Source organism: Colletotrichum truncatum, assembly GCF_014235925.2.
Source record: "Colletotrichum truncatum strain CMES1059 chromosome Unknown Contig_0002, whole genome shotgun sequence".
Taxonomy (NCBI): domain Eukaryota; kingdom Fungi; phylum Ascomycota; class Sordariomycetes; order Glomerellales; family Glomerellaceae; genus Colletotrichum; species Colletotrichum truncatum.
In genome coordinates this window covers 713,753-731,607 of record NW_027222399.1, presented here as the reverse complement: position 1 = coordinate 731,607, position 17,855 = coordinate 713,753, and the positions used below count along the sequence as shown (strand labels likewise).

The window sequence follows — 17,855 nt, the reverse complement described above, 5'->3', positions numbered from 1 at the left end:
GAGTGCCAATGCTACTGAGCCCCGGATTTCTCCGTCTCTTGGCATGGAAATAATCGTGAAGAATGGTTCAAAGGGAACTCGTAACTCTGCTCAGGATTTCGAAGTCTTGACATTCATCTCTTGATGTTGAAACATGGTTATGCTTCTGTTGAGTAGGTAGGACTGTAAAACAATAGAGTACCATGATGTGCACTTGACGACCATGGCATACTTCGTGCACAAGTGCGGCATCTTTAACACGTACAGGAAGCTAGGACATGTGTCAGTTAAAACCCCCCACAAGGTCGTGTGGAATACCAGCGCCATAGGGGGCGTTAAAAACATATATTAGGCACTTCGAAACCCCGGGCTCCGCCTTGCCGTCCCACATTGTCACCTCTTTTCATCCCGTTTACATTTACCAGTCATTGAAATCATGAAGAAATCGTCCAAAGATGGTGTTGATTCGCACGAGATGGCCCCTGGGGCTTTCACTGTCGGCCAAGTACTCGAAGACAACTCGGTGACCCACGATGCTGTCTTTGGCGACATCACGACGGACGGCCCTAACTACCGCGACGTACACAGACCCCCAGAGACTCCGAAGTGAACAAGAGCAACTGCTTACACATCGCAGGTTGGATGGCTAGGGACATCGATTCTGATGATGAAGACTCAGATTGGTCTCGGCGTCTTATCCATGCCGTCCATATTTCATGTTCTTGGAATAGTTCCAGGCGTGATAATTCTATGCTCCATCGCCGGTATTACCACTTGGTCAGACTACATGGTTGGCGTATTTAAACTTAGCCATCCGCAAGTGTACGGTATGGATGATGTCGGAGATCTATTGTTCGGCCGTATTGGACGTGAAGTCTTTGGGGGCTTCTTTGTTCTATGTAAGTACTCCTCATTGTGTCTGACTGATGTGACTGTGCGAACTAACAATTCAGTCTTCACTTTTACTGCCAGTTCAGCGATGATTGGAGTTTCCACAGCTCTTAATGCCGTATCCCACCATGGCACCTGCACTGCAGTATTTGTTGCCATCGCTGCCATTGCGAGCTTTGGTCTCTCGAGTATACGGACATTGGGCCGAATGAGCTGGCTGGCATGGGTCGGTGTAGCGAGTATTATGGTTTCTGGTCAGTTTCCAAGGTTTCTGAGTAGGCATACCAAAGACTAACATCCAGGACAGTCTTTACCGTGACAATCGCCGTCGGCATTCAAGACCGTCCAGCTGCTGCACCTCAAACGGGCGAGTTCAAGTCTGACTACAAAATCATCAACAACCCTAGCTTTACCAAAGCCATTGCTTCCATATCATCCATCGTCTTCTCGTACGCCGGCACCGGTGCCTTTTTCCCAATCGCCGCAGAAATGCGTGATCCACGATACTATACTCGTGCTCTGCTGCTCTGCCAGAGTGTCGTCACTGCTGTTTATGTCGCAGTTGGCGTTGTTGTATACTACTACTGCGGATCCTACGTGTCTTCGCCCGCCCTCGGATCCGCTGGGCCGTTGGTCAAGAAGGTCGCTTATGGTCTCGGCCTCGCCGGGTTGCTCGCCTCTTCCACCCTGGTCACCCACGTAAGGGTCCCATCCTCGTAATTTAGAAACAGACTAATGCGTTTACAGCTGGCCAGCAAGAATGTGTTTGTCCGCATTCTTCGGGGATCGAAGCACCTCACTGCCAATAGCGTCATTCACTGGGTCACCTGGATTGGATCTACCTTTGGAACCACATTGGTGGCGTATCTAGTTGCCAGCGGAATTCCGGTTTTCAACAGTCTCATTTCTCTTGTTGGTGCTCTTCTAGGAACTTTCATGTCCTTCCAGCCGATGGGTTGCATGTGGCTTTACGACAACTGGAGCAAGGGCAAGGAGAACCCCACATTAAGATGGCGACTTATGGTGGTTTGGAGTCTGTTCGTCATACTTTTGGGAACCTTTCTCATGATTGCGGGAACCTACAGTGCTATCGTGGGCATCATCGATGACTACAAGAAATCAGGCGGTTCAGCAGTCTGGTCATGTGCCGATAACTCCGGCACAGTTTAGTACATGTACTATGCCAACACATCCCTATGATAACAACTATTTTTACTGTCACCGAAATTTGCCCTTGATATCGAGAGATAAGTGACAGCTGATGGACAAAGTCTCAAAGTGGTGGCGTGCGAATACCGCAGACACACAGGAGTGCGAACACAGATAACAGATAGCCAGCAAATCTTACTCCACTACGCCATCCTAAGACAAGTCCGTACGACGTCAATCTATCCCCCATGTTAACCCCAGATAACACTGCGGAGAATGTAGCGTGGTCTAAAAAGCTTGATGTTGTCCAATTGGTCTCTACACCGGCTTTCAAATACTGAGGCGTTGGAGGGCCCCACTCGATCGCGGATAGATTCCTTTTTGGATTGCCATGCTCTTCAAAGGTTACAGCCTCTGCCTACAAGAACCGTGCGAGACTTTAAAACAGTCTAGCCACTTGCCCGACGGGGTTACTTACCCTTTCTTCTTATCGACAAAATAAGCTACACATGGTAGATACGCAGTATTCGCTGCGAAATACGCCAAATACGCCGGATACGCCGGTGGGAAACGAAGCTATCGTTCCGTATTAGCCATTCATTACGAGACATTAGGTCCGGTCATTGGTCAATTTATCTCGTAAAGGACGAGTTTCTGGAAGAATGACTTTACGATGTTCCACATCTCTTCAGCTATCTTGGATTGTCTATGATACTGATGATCCTGTGGAGACCTTGGCCTGGGTACATTTACGTTCGAGGCCTCCGCGTTTGGCTCGTTTGTTTGGCACTCCTTTTTCGCATTTTTACGAGCCCAGCTCAGCGCAGCGCAAACCCTTGGCCACGATGACAAGCTACAATACATGCCGAACACAGTTTCTACCAACGCCAGTCTTCAATGACTTACTGCATTGTGAGGAGGTGATTTCTGTGATGACAAAGCCCTATTCTGTTTTTGTTGAGTCTTGCGACTTGTTCAGAACATGGAAAGGTAAGTGATGGTCCTGGTGACTTGCTATCATCATCATGTTGTACTTGTTTCGCGTCGCAGCTCTGCTTCTATTTCGCTCAGAACGCGATACCAGCAACGAGTTGAGCCAAGATCAAATAACTTCAACAATGGTGTTGTTTTCAATCACTACCCCGTACTATTCCCCGTACTATTCCAGCCAGCGTCAACATGTGAATATACTCCCAATGACAAACGATCCTGTGGTGACTCTTGTTCACATTACTGAAGAGTCTCTCTACATTTGTAATCGGTGTTATCAGGCGGTTTAGAAGGAGTTCAAGTCGTTCCACCATCTTTGACCAAGACTGTGTGCAATGCCATTGTGCTTATGGTGTGGAGAGCATCCTGCCTCGTTAAGCCGTTAGACCAGAGCACGCAATCGCACGTCTTCCGCCCCTAGTGAGATAGCCACTTTTCTCCGCGAGTCTGCGTCCGATTGCATCGGGCCAGCTCCGATTTCATGCCTGATTTAGAGACTGTTATCTGTATCCTGCCGTTACATTTTCAAGAAAATTCGATTGTCTGTTTTCCAGGTTCTTTCCAGGAAATCTCGCGCCTTTTGTGAGCCACTTACGAAAATGGCAGACATCCAGCCGGCCGCACCGGAAGAAGTCCGACGGTCGCAATCGATCCCGTCCGGGAACAATCACGAAGCCTCTAGCCAGGGCTCACTTGTCGTTCGTTCACAGGCGCATGCGCCCGGTTTCTGGTCTCGGTTCCGGTACCCATTACTTGCTGCAGGAGTTGCTCTGATTCTCAGCCCCTTGAGCTTTCTGTGGCCTGGCGAGGGCCCTGTTGACCCTACCAATTACACAGAACGTACCAGAAGGGTCCTCAGATCTACACCGTAAGTACCAGTCTACCTTCACTCTAAAACCCGGGGAAACGTTGTCTGATATCCTACCTTGAAGCTTAATTGATGGGCACAATGATTTACCGTGGCAGCTGAGGATCGAGTTGCACAATCGTATTTACGATGGAAAGCTTGACCTGACGAAGAAGTTGCTGGGCCATACCGATATCCGACGTATGAGACAAGGCATGGTAGGCGGTCAGTTCTGGAGCGTCTACGTGGATTGTGATACCAAACAAGAACATTTCGAGGACCCATCTGTAAGTTGAAACTTGGAAAAAAAAAAGTCAGGCCGCATTGAATGAGCATCTTGCTGAAACCGAAAAACTAGTGGGTAGTTAGGGACACTCTCGAACAAATTGATGTCACTCGGCGGTTCATCCAAGAGCATCCTCAGCATCTCCAGTACTGCGACACGGCTGCTTGTGCGAGAAAAGCCTTCAAAACAGGCCGCATCTCGAGCATGATTGGCATCGAAGGAGGCCACCAAGTAGGCAGCAGCATTGCAACCATTCGGCAAATGTATAATCTAGGTGCACGATACATCACCTTGACGCACAACTGTGACAATGCCTTCGGAACTTCAGCATCCACCGTGGCGGCAGGTGGCCCAGATGGTGGCCTTTTCAAGTTGGGGTACCAGGCTGTCAAGGAAATGAACCGATTAGGCATGATGGTGGACTTGTCTCACGTCTCGCACCAAACCATGAGAGACGTCCTCAGCGTCGCGCGTGCACCAGTCATCTTCTCACATTCAGGGGCTTATACCGTTGAGCCTCATCTACGCCATGCGCCTGACGACGTCTTGCGTTCTGTTAAGCGGAATGGGGGTATTGTAATGGCAGTGTTCGTCAACCGCTTCCTGAACATGAAGAACCCAGACCAAGCTACCATCCACGATGTAGTGGATCACATCTTTCACATCGCGGAGATCTGTGGCTGGGACTGCGTTGGCATAGGCAGTGACTTTTCTGGAACTCCATACGTCCCGATTGGCCTAGAGGATGTGTCGAAATTTCCGAATCTAATGGAACTTCTTATGGAAAGGGGGGCAACGGATGAGCAGATACGGCTACTGGCCGGAGAGAACATCCTCCGTGTGTGGAGGGATGTGGAACAGCGCTCCAGAGAGATCGAGGCCTCTGGTGAAAAGCCAGTAGAAGAGGAGTATGAAGGCAGAGAGTGGCACAAGGGACTGAAAAACTCTTCCTGGATGCTCAGGGGCAGCCGGGAAAAAGCCGCGACAAATGGTGCCGCAGACAAGCCTTATATGTTCAACGTGGACAGCGAAGGAAAACATAATCCGGTTAAGAATGTATAGTTCCAAAGAGACACAGGAGAATATTGTTCAATACGCAAATCTAAACGTTTATGTCTCGCTGTGCCAAGCTTACCGGAACACTGCTATGGTAGAGCTTGGGAGCTTGGACTACTCAGTTCAGATCAAACAAAGGTAAGTATGGCGTAGAGAACTTCGAGATACGTCTGCTTGGGCATATTCCCGATAAATTTAGATCCAAGGTCCGGCCTTCGGCCTCGGAAATAGAACGGCCAAACTAACACATGAGATCAATTGTTGGCAGTTCTCAACTTCGTCATTGAGCCAAGCGATGACGTGCTCGGCGATTCGATCCTTAAGTTGAGGGGGAGTTAGTACAATGTCAGCGAATCTGGTTATGTCTATAAGAAATGCATGAATGAGAGAACTAACTACCATACAGAGGATAGACATAAACGTTGAACACTCTGCGGGGTCATTCTCAGCAGATTCAATCACTCATCCGGTTCGGATAGATGCATAGGAATCGAAAGAGCGATTTACCAACCGGAGACATTTGATTCCTAAGCTTGCTCGCGTGTATGCTCAGGTCTAGCGTGATCCTACTCGGCTGGACGAGACATTGGTATTGCGACATGGCGGGGTTGATGTTAACAACGAAACTGGCGGTGGAATCTCTTGTCCCATATCTGCAGGTAAAAACCTAAAGACTACATCTTCCTCTTAAGTGACTTCCTGCTGTTCAATCTTTACTTTCATCAATTTCAGTTTTATTGCAAGAACGTGTCTAGAATGACTGCGGCAAGCGTCTCCTTCGAGCCATTGAGCCGCTTGTCCATTTTGCTGAAATATGCTGTAACGGCTTTCTTCTTATCCTTCGTTATCTATCTTCTTCAGAATGAATTGATACGCTATCGAAGTCGAATTAGGAAGCTTCCTGGACCCCGAGGCTGGCCGGTGGTTGGAAACCTCTTTCAGGTATCTTCTCAAGACTACTGCTTCTAAAAAAAGAAAAAAGATTCACTAACAGAGGGATAGCATCCCAAGGAGGTAACGGCAGAGACATACAGAAAGTGGGCACAAACCTACGGGCCAGTGTTCCAAATCCAGCTTGGCAACACCACCGCCGTGATTGTGAGCTCAGTAGAATCCGCGAAGCAGCTTTTTCTAGGCCAGAGACATGCCACGATCTCCAGGCCAACTTTCTACGTCTTCCACAACAAGGTCAGCAAAGCTGTGACCAGCATCGGGACCAGCCCGTGGGATGATTCCTGCAAGCGTCGCCGTAAGCTCGCGGCTGGTGCACTGAACCGACCTCGTGTAGAGAGCTATGCACCAATTTTGAACCTGGAGGCGCGGGAGTTCCTCAAAGATCTATATTCTGAGTGTCGAGATGGCTCGGTTGAAATCGACTTTCGTCCTGCTGTTAGACGGTTTGCCCTTAACCTCAGTCTCACCCTGAACTATGGAACCCGTGTGTCGAAGGTCAAAGCCCTCGAAGACGATCCTTTATTGGCTGAGATCATTTACGTCGAGTCAGAAATATCCAAATTCCGTGACATCGGAAGAAACTATGCCAACTACATTCCCTTGCTTCGGTATTGGGAGCCACTTACAGCATTCCTAGGTCTCAACAGAAACCCCATGAGCCACGCAGCTGATATCGGCCGCCGCAGATTGGAGTATAATGACGTGCTTTTAAACAGACTGAAGGAAGAGGTGTCAAGAAACGAAGACAAGCCGTGTATTCAGGGGGCGGTGCTAAGAGACCCAGAGTCGGCAACCCTGACTCGCGAGGAGCTGATCAGTGTTAGCTTGAGCATGATGGCTGTATGTTCAATGAAATCCCCCTCCTCCCTCATTTTATGAGCAAATCTCTACAGCTTGTGACTTCACTATTGAAAATGTTTGTTTAATTGACCTACCTACTATAGGGAGCGGATTCAAACCAACCAACTCTGGCCTGGGCTATTCTGCTGCTTGCGCATCGTCCTGATATCCAAGAAAAGGCGTACTTGGCTATAAAGGACGCAGGTGTTCTTCGGCTGCCGTCCAATGCATACGCTTCTACTAAGATTGACTATATCGATGCACTTACAAAGGAAATTTCGCGTTACTTTGTCGTACTGAAGCTAGCATTACCTAAAGCCACATATTCGGATACCGCTTGGGGCTCGGCAACGATCCCTGCCAATACATTGGTCTTCCTGAATTCCTGGGCTTGCAACAGAGGTGAGTACACCGATCAAAAAGATCGATAGAAATTTTCCTGATGTGATGATAGATCCGAATCTCTTTACCGAGCCTGACGCTTTTGCTCCCGAGCGTTGGCTGCCTGATGCGCCCGACCAATATGCACATCAGTTTGCTTTTGGCATTGGTGGGCGCATGTGCGTTGCGTCTCACCTGGCACATAACGCTCTCTACACCGCTTTTCTTCACTTGATTGCCCACTTCCAGATGCTACCAGCGGATGGGAAAACATCTGATGAGATTGACCCGATTAAGGGATTAAAAGGGATAACCTTTGTGGCGACTCCGAAGGGCGCTCGGGCACGATTTGTGCCGAGACAAGGCAAAACCTTGGGGACTTGGCTGAATAGCACGGACAAGGAAAGTTCCTGACGGGTGAGATTTTGTTTTCAATTTGATTCTTGGATTTTATAGACTGGTTTAGATGACAAAAAAAAAAAAAGGTTGGTTGCAAGCCAAAGCTTGCGTTTAGCGCATGCCCTCAGCTGTTCTCTCAGCTAGCTGCCTGATGTTGAGGAGACTAAAACAAGCCCCGATGCAAATTGTCCAGTTAAACCGAGGGCATCCGAACATCGGGGTTATCCTGCAGATAAGGTGCATACCACGTAGTATAATCTTAAACTACCGCTGCCATTGGTAAGCGGTTCCTCTGAGGAGCAAAAGCACTGAGAACCGGATGTCGCCATAGATTGTGCGGGCCCTGCTGAACCCCGCAGATGATCACTTATTTAAAAGCTGCGTTGATCGATCCAACGAGCACAAATAAGGTCTTTGGCTGCCATACCCACTGGTTTCCTTTCCCAAAATCCCTTTTGAGCTCCCTTTTATTTCCCCATTGTACAGTCGTGCACTTTACTATGTCTTCTCCATCACTTCAAGCAGCTGACCTGTTCAGCGTCAAGGGCATTATTGCCGTGGTCACAGGTGGTGGCACAGGTACGTAATAACCACATATGTACACGTCATATACAAACCTTTATAAGCCTCCGCTAAAAATTATCACAGGCATTGGTCTTATGATTGCTCAAGGACTTGAAGCCAATGGGGCCATTGTTTACATCATCGGGCGCAGGAAAGAGGCTTTGGAGAAGGCCGCCGGTACAGCGGTAAGTTATGGCCCAAATCTGTTTCACGGTTATGACACATGATCATACCGGACTTTTTCATCATCTGGCTTCAATCCCCTAAAAAAACATACTCAGCCCGCGAATTTGATCAATACTGATGCTGTCTAGAAACATGGCAACATCCATGCCATTCAAGGCGATGTCACTTCGAAATCTGATCTCGAGAGGGCTGTTTCAGAAATTAAATCTGCGCATGGTTATGTCAATGTTGTGATCGCAAACAGCGGCATCGGAGGCCCGGCCTTGAAAGGCTTACCACCAAATCCCTCAATCTCCCAGTACCGGGACTTCCTGTGGAACTGGGAGCCCAAGGACTTTACTGAAACCTTTGCTGTCAACACCACAGGAGTTTTCTTCACTGCGGCGGCTTTTCTAGAACTACTTGACGAGGGAAACAAGCGTAGCAATTTCAAGCAGCGAAGCCAAGTTATCGCAACCAGCAGTATTGGCGCGTTCAACCGCCAACCCATGGGCTTCGCCTACGCAGGTTCCAAGTCGGCAGTTGTCCATATTTTCAAGCAACTGTCGACGGTACTGGTTCCATTCAATATTCGAGCTAACGTCATCGCACCTGGTTTCTATCCTAGTGAGATGACAACAGCTACCGTTGACGCACACAAGGAATCCGGGTGGCCTAAGTCTGTCATCCCCGAGGAAAGAGCTGGAGATATTGAAGACATGGTGGGTGCAATCCTATACTTGGTCAGCAAGGCAGGCGCATATACCAATGGCAATATTCTTGTGACAGATGGCGGAAGACTTGCTGTGATGCCGTCAGCCTATTAGTCGTACTGTGGTAAGAGTTCATAGTCATATACTAAACATTTTGTCAAGAGCAAATGTCCGTCTGAAAAGGGTAAGGTTTTGTAAGACTTGATGAGATGTGACGAAAACCACAGCTGCCTAAGCTGTTTTGGTAATAATATTTAGTGAAAGTGTTTCTGCACGTTGCTGGTCGGTCAAAGCACCAATATGTAAGAAGCTCGATTCATTTGCTTTCGTCAAGTAAAAGGTTGGGTCGAACTTCTGAGGACAGAGACAGCAAGATGTCATGAAAATATAAGCAACAGTGTATCCATATATTTCAACCATAAATGATCACCCGGTAATCCATTGGAACGATGCATTTTGCAGGCCGTATTGTTCAAGAGTTGAATTGCCCAATGTTGACAAAATGTCGACTGATAGTTGTACTAAGCCATTGGTTAGGATACATTAGTTGACACGCCCCTTACAGCAATGGCTAGATATGACGACGATAACATAAATCTTTTCAAAAGCAATGCTAGGATCAGATTTGGAAGATTTTACAACGAGTTGACCGCATTTGCTTGAAAAGAAGGGTAAAAAGACCTCCTTAGACATTTTGCTTCTGAGGCTACTGATCGACTTAGACAGAAAGAATTAATGACGAAAGAGTGACGACACTAACCCTGCTTAGTTTCAATACATAGCCTTTTCTTATGATTTTCTTTCTAGAAATAGTAACTAAAGTAGCAAATGAATGGAATTTCAGCATAGCCTACGTAACAAAGGCTTTGGCGAAGACCAAGTTTGCCAGATTTTATAAGTAGCAATACTATCTCGGATGAAATGAAAACACATATTAACCACCGCTCCGTTTATTTGCCAGGCCAGTCGAATCACTGAGGAGGAGAGACGTGTGAAACCATCTACAGACTAGGTAGTGTTACCACACTGTCTGTTGAATCCTCGAGCGGAGAGGGCGTAGGATCACTAGCTTCTGGTGCTATATTCATCGGCAATTTTGAATCTTACGTCAATATGTACCAGGGCTAACGGTTTAGCGTTACACAAGATGATATGCAGTATTTGAAAAGACAAATTGCCTTTGACAACCTTTGAGCTGCTTATGTAGTTTGGTGTTTGATGCGGTCCTTCAGCACCTGATTTTGAATTTTGAGTTAAGTTTTGGGAAGGTGGAGTCGATTTTATTGTCAACATAGCCATGCTTTGGGGACGTGGTCTATCCCTAACGGCAGTGGCGAGACCCAAAAATTGCGTTAGTTTCCGAGACAATACTTTGATTCAACGTTCTAAATACATAAGTAAGCTATGTGCTATCTATGTTAACTTGCTGCGCCCGCCTGATTCTCCGTTTCTGGTCATACTTGATGAGACGACAAAACGGAAGAATGTACAAAAAAACCGCGCTAGAAAGGCTGCGCTGAGGGGCTTCGACAGAGTCCCTCGCAGAACACCTCTTCGGTCCCATTCTAGGTTTAGACTTACTCACTGTTGGAGTTACTATCCAATTCTTGCTGAACTTGGGCCTGGCCCTCCAATCTGATAAAGCAGCCTATTTCCAACCTACCGTGAAATCGCTAGAAGGCTGGTTCCTAAGCCCTCTAATCAATTCTCGACTTCCTCAGGACAAGCAAGACAGTTAAGAGCAAAATACTGGATCGTTTCACCTGGATGCGGGTAGCATCCGGTCAGCCCCTTTGTGCATTATCTAGCGAGCGCGTGATAGCGAAAACAAACCCATTGAGGATTATATGGCATTATGAAAGGGCTGTATAGCATTCAGCCAGGCCGTGATTGCACTTAGATAACGTGAGGCCTAGTACGACAGGCGGCTAACCCGCCCTTCCCAAGTTTTATACATCACTTTGATGCACTACTTCAAGTACTGTCTTGCTCAAGCTAGCACTTGCGCGCGAAACCCTTCTTTGCCCCTTTGCGCTTCGTACCCCTTAGTTTCCCATCCTTCGGTTACCTATTTATGCCCATAGGATAGGTTGGACCTCGCCCCCTACTTCCGCCTTCCCCCCGTCCACCTCTCATTGCTGGATATATTTGTAGCATTACAGGCATGTGTGCACCGCCTCCCGCTCCGCCTCCCGCTCCGCCTCCCCCTCCACCTCCGCGTCCGCCTCCGCCTCCCCCCCCGCGTCCACCTCCTCGTCCTGCCCACATCCCCCACTGGTCCATTGGAGGAAGCATAAGGAGTGGCGGGTTGGGGAGTGGCTCACCGATTCCAAACATATTTGGATCTCCCGGTACCTGCGCACCATGGACAGCCATTATTCTCATGAAGGGCTGAGATGTAGGTGGTTTTTGTGGCCCCCAGCCAGGCTTAGCGAGAGCCATGACTGGCAACAGTGAGAGTATGATGAATGTACGCATTACTCATGAAATAAATTTGGTATGGTAAGACTTTTGTAAGATGTATAGTGAATACAATCAACCGACGCTGAGCGCAGGATTTGTCCTCTTTATAGGTTTTTGCCATGGTTTATAACGTAAATTTTACTTACACAATTCCATTCCTATGTAGCCAAGCAACAAATGTGCAGCTTGTTATTACAGTGATACTTTTTTTTTTTTAATTTTTCTTTAAATTTTTTTTTTCTTTTTTTTTTTTTTTAGCCTGGCTGGGTTTCATCTCTGCGTTAATCACGTCCTGGAGGTCGGCATGCTTACCTGCGTCCGCAGGTCCTAGGCAGGCTTTGGCCTGTCATCCTATTGAGTACTAACTGACCTCACTGGTGCCAAGCCGCACAGGTCACACTTTTTTAACCGTTCTTTTCTCCTCACCAAGACAAATACATGAACATTACGTTGTACACACCTATGACTTATAGCCGTCGCGATGTATTAATCTGCAATAGCGGAGATCGCCAATACTTCGCATCTACCTAGAAGTTTTAGAGAACAGATGAACCCTAACCTTGAATAGATATGTTAAAAAGGGTTAACAGATATAGGAGACATAAAAGCCCTAATTAGCTTTACCCCTCCACTAACAAAAGTAAGATCGGTAGGTGTTTAACAAACCGATAGGTTAGGGTTAATTGAGTGTAGCATGAGAAATATACTTTAGTGATCTTACGTCCGTTATAGTTAATTTACTTTATATAACGTAGCTATGTTAGCTGGCATTTTGATTTGTTAATGTGAAGGGTCAGACCTTGCCTACAGGGTTGCAGTTTCAGCCACACACCGGCCTTCAGCACGTGTAAAAACAGAGGTGATATCCCAGTGAGCTAAATGCACAAAAGGATGCCTACAAAAAGTCGCTCACTTTGTGTTTGGCTGCACTTCAGTAGGGATAATGTTTACGTCTTGTCAAACCGAGAGACTTTCCGCAGGTTAAACAGAAGCCCTCTGAAACTCTGTGGAAGTCTCCAATCAGAAGGGATCTAAGGTGAGCTATGTGCGTGTTTGTGTTTGCTGAGCAGCCGCTGGCGGTGGCCTGATAGTATATTTCGGTAAATATCGCGTAGGAAGTAACATTAAATTGGACTTTTTTTTGATAAAAGTTTTGTTAGCATACTAAATTTTAACTAAAGAAGTTAGTTAGATAATTGAGTTCTTATAACAATAGCATGAGTGGGAGGAGTCGTCACAGAGAGAGACGAAAGCATATGAGGCCTAACCGTATGGAGGCACGGGGTTGAGGGGCAGAGATTATCATGTGATCAGTGGCAAGATATTGTTGATAGAATCATCATTACTCATAAACACTTGTTCTTAGATCAGCGATTGAAGAGTCAACATCTACACAACCATTTTTGCCCTTTCTCTCCGTTTGAGTCTTCAAATACCGGCGGCTATCGAAAGACACGACTTTATTTGTTCCTGAATCCATGATTTCGATTTACCATTTGCCTCCTACGCATACTACTCAACAGTCAGATGGATTGTATAGGCAAGAAATGTCATTATTATTGTTGTTGTTGTTGTTGTTGTTGTCAGTACCTAGGCAGCCGTGGGTCCAGTACTTGTTCCAGTAAGAAAATCTAGAGGTAAACTAGTCATCGTAGGCAAAGAAAAATAACTTCTTATTCTGGGTTTATGCCTAAAAAGTGCCTACCTGACCTATCAAGTAGGGCTAGCTCATAGATACCTTCCCTGAGGGGTTCTAGCCACTTAAAGAGTGGCTAAAAAGTAAGTCATACTACCTCCATTAACTTAAACTCACGCTATATGCGAAGAATGGGATATAATAGGTTGGGAGAAATGATAAGCTGTCGGGGTTTGTTTGGTTCAAGGCGTTAATAAGTATTTAATAGTATGATACTTTAACGCGCTCACGCAGGCCGTTCGATTATCCACATTAGTGACCTACCCTTACCCTTCATATCTAGCCATACGTCCAAACCTCTTAACTATTGTTACGAAATGCATTGGAGCAGAGTACTTAGCGCGGTGATGTACATCGGACAAGTACTTTGTAAGGATGCATCTACCTTGTATCTGCCAGTTTGCAGGCGAAGTGCTTACGAGCTTGTCGTTGGCAATATTGACAGAGCACTATGCCCTCTTCAGCAAGGGCAAGTTGACTTTGATCTTTATATCTTGCAGCACAACATCTCATCTAATCAGCAATCCATATGTATCTGGTCAGACAACTACCTACAGCAATACTGTGTATTTGCCGATCCTCAATTCGACTACGGAAAGGGTATAGTTATAATAACAACCCCAGCGCGTGCCCGATACATCTTCAAAACCAGTTCACTTATGTCAAATCTTCCTATCTCTACTCATAAGCTATTGTTTCGAACTAAAGTTAGCGGAAACAAAGGCCGAGGTATATTTGCAAACAGCCATATCTCCGCCGGTAGTCTTATTACTCAAGAGGCACCAATCATTCTCATAGACGATAATTGGACCATCAATGTCTCATCTGAAAAAGCAAGGACAACACTTGAAGAGCTAGCTATTGAAAAGTTGCCAAAACTCACACGAAAAACCTTTCACGAGCTCTATGAAGGGCACGATATAAGCAACCCTTGGCAAAAGATTTATACAAATGGTTACGGAGTCTACGGTGGGCCAACAAATGACTGGCCTGAGTTAGAGAGTGAATCAGATCTTGGTATGGTAGCAGTACATGCCAATATATCAGTGAGTTCCCAACACATATGAGGTAAGCTTGATTACTAAAAGTATTATAGAAGATTAACCATGGTTGCCGATCCAATGCTGCAGTTCAATGGGATTGGGACCTGCTTATACATAGGCTGTATGCAGTCCGAGACATTGCTGCTGATGAGGAGATTACCATATCCTACTTCAATACCATACAAACCCTTCAAGAGCGTCAGCAGTATACGAAAAAGTACCTTGGCTTTGCATGCGCCTGTAATCAATGCAAGGCCACAGGCATATTTGCTGACTTATCTGATAGTCGTGTCAACGACATTATACTCTTGGAAAAGTATTTAGAAAATGAGCAAATCGCACCAGCCGAGCCAGTAGCAATGGCCGAATTGCTTGTAAGCCTGTATAAGCAAGAAGGTTTGGACCCTTTCATTAGTAAGGCATACGCAATTGCAGCCCTCGAATGGCATGGTGCAGGCTATGAGTATCAAGCACGCTCATGGGCATACCAGAGTGTCAAGGCCGGTCTAATTACTACGTATGGACTTGGGATTGAAGAGTATCTGAACGATATGCAAACGTTATTGGACAGAGGAAGAAAGCATTGGTCATGGAGATACCGAGTGCATTAGTAGGTGGCGTGCCTTAGTCAGTCTAAGTAAGGTTAGTGTTCTAGTTGATAAATACTATGTAATATAGCCAACTCGAACTGAGTTTTGGGCAGTGATTGCCACCGGCTTTCCATTCGGCAAGTCGAGGTCTTGCTCGGGTAGCTGATCCCAGACTACCTAGCATGTCCGTATTCGTGTCGTTCGGTTAACAACCCCTCAACCGAGCGTGGAATGATTGACTGGGTAGGGCTCTTAGCGTTTCAACCTTGCGGAGACCTGATGCTGGGTATAGCCTATCGGAAGGGTTAACCATCATCGGATAAGGTAAAAGGAGGACATGGATGTCATAGATTTCTCCAACAGAATACTCTAATAGGATCAAGTATATCCGCGTTAGGTCTACGAACTTCCTGGTACAACAGCATCTGAAATAGTGCTTTTGACATCGCTTATGCATCAGTAAACAAGCGTCCAATAACAGGCGATCTTTACCTCGGAATTCGTGCATTGCTACCCGCTTTGGCCATAATTTATCTGAATTGTGGGGTATCGTTGACAGCTGAAAGGTTGTTGGAGTTATCCGTAGTTTGTTCACCCACTAAATGATCCCTGTTGGAACTTCTTGCCATCATAGCGTCAGGTGGGCGATGCTTGGAGACTGTGGGCGCCTCGTTCAGGCGCTACATGAAACGGAAGTTTTCACATCCGATGCAAATCCACTGCCTTTTCTTAAATCTCAAAGCTACTGACTTGCTGCAGAGCCGTGCCAAACTGCCTACCTTCCTCCTGCATCTTGTTTTGTTGGTGCTCAGGGCCCAGATTTCATTATGCTGAGCGCCGCCTCCTCTATCGCGCTGTTGGCGCTTCCGGCAATTTTGTTCTACCTGTATGCTGCGCTGTACTACCGCCGTTTCAAGCAGCACGGAAATTTACCACAACTCAAACCATCGTTGATATGGGGCCATCTAAAAGCCATCCACGAATTCCAGCTGAAGCGTGGCATGGAGGAAGAGGAGACTGGCAAGTAGAAACTCTCTATTCCCTCTCAAAGTGCGTACAGATCTTCTGATGAGACGAGGATTTTTCAGATCCCACTTTTGGAGACATGTTCGAATCTATTGGCAATCCACCAGTTATGATCGTCGACCTCCGTCCTCTTAATCACCCTATTCTTTTTATACGTAATCATGAGATTGCCGAACAAGTAACTAGACAGTCGAAGCTATGGCCGTACAGCACTCCTAAGTCCGACACCATGAAGCATCTCTTGCCACTCTTGGGCGACACGTCAATCGTGTTGGCTTCAGTAAGTTTTCGAGTCATTCTTCTTGGTTTGATACTCTCCCTAAATTCAGATACCTTACTGAGATAACTTTCAGGGCTCTCGATGGAAAGATATGAGGAAGCATTTCAACCCTGGCTTTGCCCCTCAACATTTAATGAGCCAAATGCCCGTCATTCTCGATAAAATACCGTTCTTTATTTCCGAACTGAACAAGCGCGCTGAGACTGGAGAGGTCTTTGAGCTTGAGCCGCTTTGTACCAATCTCACCTTCGATATAATTGGTTAGCCCTCATCAACCTACACAATTGAAGGAAAACAATTTCTCACTACGATATATAGGTGCTGTAACCATGGGCGTCGATCTTGGAGCCCAACTCCCCGAAGACCAACAGACAGACTTCATCAAAAACTACAAAGACTTCCTCTTAACTTACAAGAACAATACCGGTGCGATAACTTGGGAAAGTCCAATGACTAAATGGCGACGTAAAAATCTCTCGCAGAAACTCAACGGCTTTTTGGCAGAAGCGATCAAAAGGAAATTCGATGATGTGAAGAAAGATGTCTCCAGTCGAAGCGTTCTGGCACTGAGTCTCAAAGACACTCAAATTTTGACCCAGGATGTTGTCAACATCACAATGGACCAACTCAAGACTTTCATGTTTGCGGGACACGACACCACCAGCATCCTCCTGCAATGGGCTATCTACGAGCTATCTAGGACACCTCGTGCTATGAAGACTCTCCGTGCAGAACTGGAAAGTCTCTTTGGCCCTGTGCTCAGTCCTGAAGCAGTTCGCGAGGCCTTGTTATCCAGAGGCGACGAAATCATTCAGAAGATGACATATACTTCGGCGGTCATCAAGGAGATTCTGCGCCTCTACCCACCCGCCGGCTCTGCGCGCTTATGCCCCCCGGGGTCAAACTTTCACCTTCAATTTTCGGATGGTAGCAGTCACTGCGTCGACGGAATTGTTCTTTACACTTGCGCGTCTCTCATTCAGCGCGACCCTGAGGTCTACGGCAGCACCAAGGATGACTTCGTGCCAGAGAGATGGTTAGGTAATACAGATACATCGACGACGACGAACGACGACGAAAAAGCAGAAATTAACAATGCAAGCGGAAATGAGATTCCTGCTGCGGCTTGGAGGCCGTTTGAAAGGGGACCGAGAAACTGCATTGGGCAGGAACTGGCCAACATTGAAGCTAGGGTGATCTTGGCGAGTGTGGTTGGCCATTATGAATTTGAAAAGGTCGGCCTTGGAGAGGCGACGCTCGGCACGGATGGGAAGCCCATCATCAACGAGAAGGGTCAACATCAGTCAAACACGCGGCTGTACAACGTGAGTAACATATTCCAATCCATCAAGTGCGCTGATAAATCCCACTGACAAACTTGATATAGACTCGGCAAATCACTGCTAGGCCCGTCGATGGCACGAGAGTCCGAGTCAAGCTTCGAAGCGCTTCTTCATAGTTTGTTATCGTTTTTGGCTTTGAAAAAAGCCCTAAATGCAAATGATTAATTGAAGGATTCTCATGAATGGAAGAGGAATTTGAC

General features: G+C 46.7%; 6 protein-coding genes across 6 annotated transcripts; all 6 read left to right on the top strand.

The window, feature by feature from the left end:
* Positions 1-454: 454 nt before the first annotated feature.
* On the top strand, positions 455-2,040 carry CTRU02_203164 (transmembrane amino acid transporter; the record flags this gene model as incomplete). Its single annotated transcript, XM_036727245.2, has 5 exons — positions 455-559; positions 617-878; positions 933-1,117; positions 1,150-1,569; positions 1,618-2,040. The coding sequence occupies 5 exons, from the start codon at positions 455-457 to the stop codon at positions 2,038-2,040; spliced, it is 1,395 nt and encodes a 464-aa protein (XP_036581039.2).
* Positions 2,041-3,608: 1,568 nt separating this feature from the next.
* CTRU02_203163 (microsomal dipeptidase) lies at positions 3,609-5,204 on the top strand (the record flags this gene model as incomplete). The annotated part of the gene is made up of 3 exons (XM_036727244.1): positions 3,609-3,877; positions 3,942-4,143; positions 4,215-5,204. The coding sequence occupies 3 exons, from the start codon at positions 3,609-3,611 to the stop codon at positions 5,202-5,204; spliced, it is 1,461 nt and encodes a 486-aa protein (XP_036581038.1).
* A 750-nt stretch (positions 5,205-5,954) lies between these two features.
* CTRU02_203162 (uncharacterized protein) lies at positions 5,955-7,787 on the top strand (the record flags this gene model as incomplete). Its single annotated transcript, XM_036727243.1, has 4 exons — positions 5,955-6,140; positions 6,201-6,992; positions 7,097-7,394; positions 7,447-7,787. The coding sequence occupies 4 exons, from the start codon at positions 5,955-5,957 to the stop codon at positions 7,785-7,787; spliced, it is 1,617 nt and encodes a 538-aa protein (XP_036581037.1).
* A 344-nt stretch (positions 7,788-8,131) lies between these two features.
* On the top strand, positions 8,132-9,328 carry CTRU02_203161 (short-chain dehydrogenase/reductase; the record flags this gene model as incomplete). Its single annotated transcript, XM_036727242.1, has 3 exons — positions 8,132-8,351; positions 8,421-8,521; positions 8,651-9,328. 3 exons carry the CDS (start codon positions 8,132-8,134, stop codon positions 9,326-9,328), a joined length of 999 nt encoding a protein of 332 aa, XP_036581036.1.
* A 4,392-nt stretch (positions 9,329-13,720) lies between these two features.
* On the top strand, positions 13,721-15,027 carry CTRU02_203160 (lysine methyltransferase; the record flags this gene model as incomplete). Its single annotated transcript, XM_036727241.1, has 2 exons — positions 13,721-14,419; positions 14,470-15,027. 2 exons carry the CDS (start codon positions 13,721-13,723, stop codon positions 15,025-15,027), a joined length of 1,257 nt encoding a protein of 418 aa, XP_036581035.1.
* Positions 15,028-15,833: 806 nt separating this feature from the next.
* Positions 15,834-17,771, top strand: CTRU02_203159 (cytochrome P450 52A11; the record flags this gene model as incomplete). The annotated part of the gene is made up of 5 exons (XM_036727240.1): positions 15,834-16,026; positions 16,095-16,312; positions 16,386-16,572; positions 16,631-17,637; positions 17,700-17,771. 5 exons carry the CDS (start codon positions 15,834-15,836, stop codon positions 17,769-17,771), a joined length of 1,677 nt encoding a protein of 558 aa, XP_036581034.1.
* Positions 17,772-17,855: the final 84 nt, after the last annotated feature.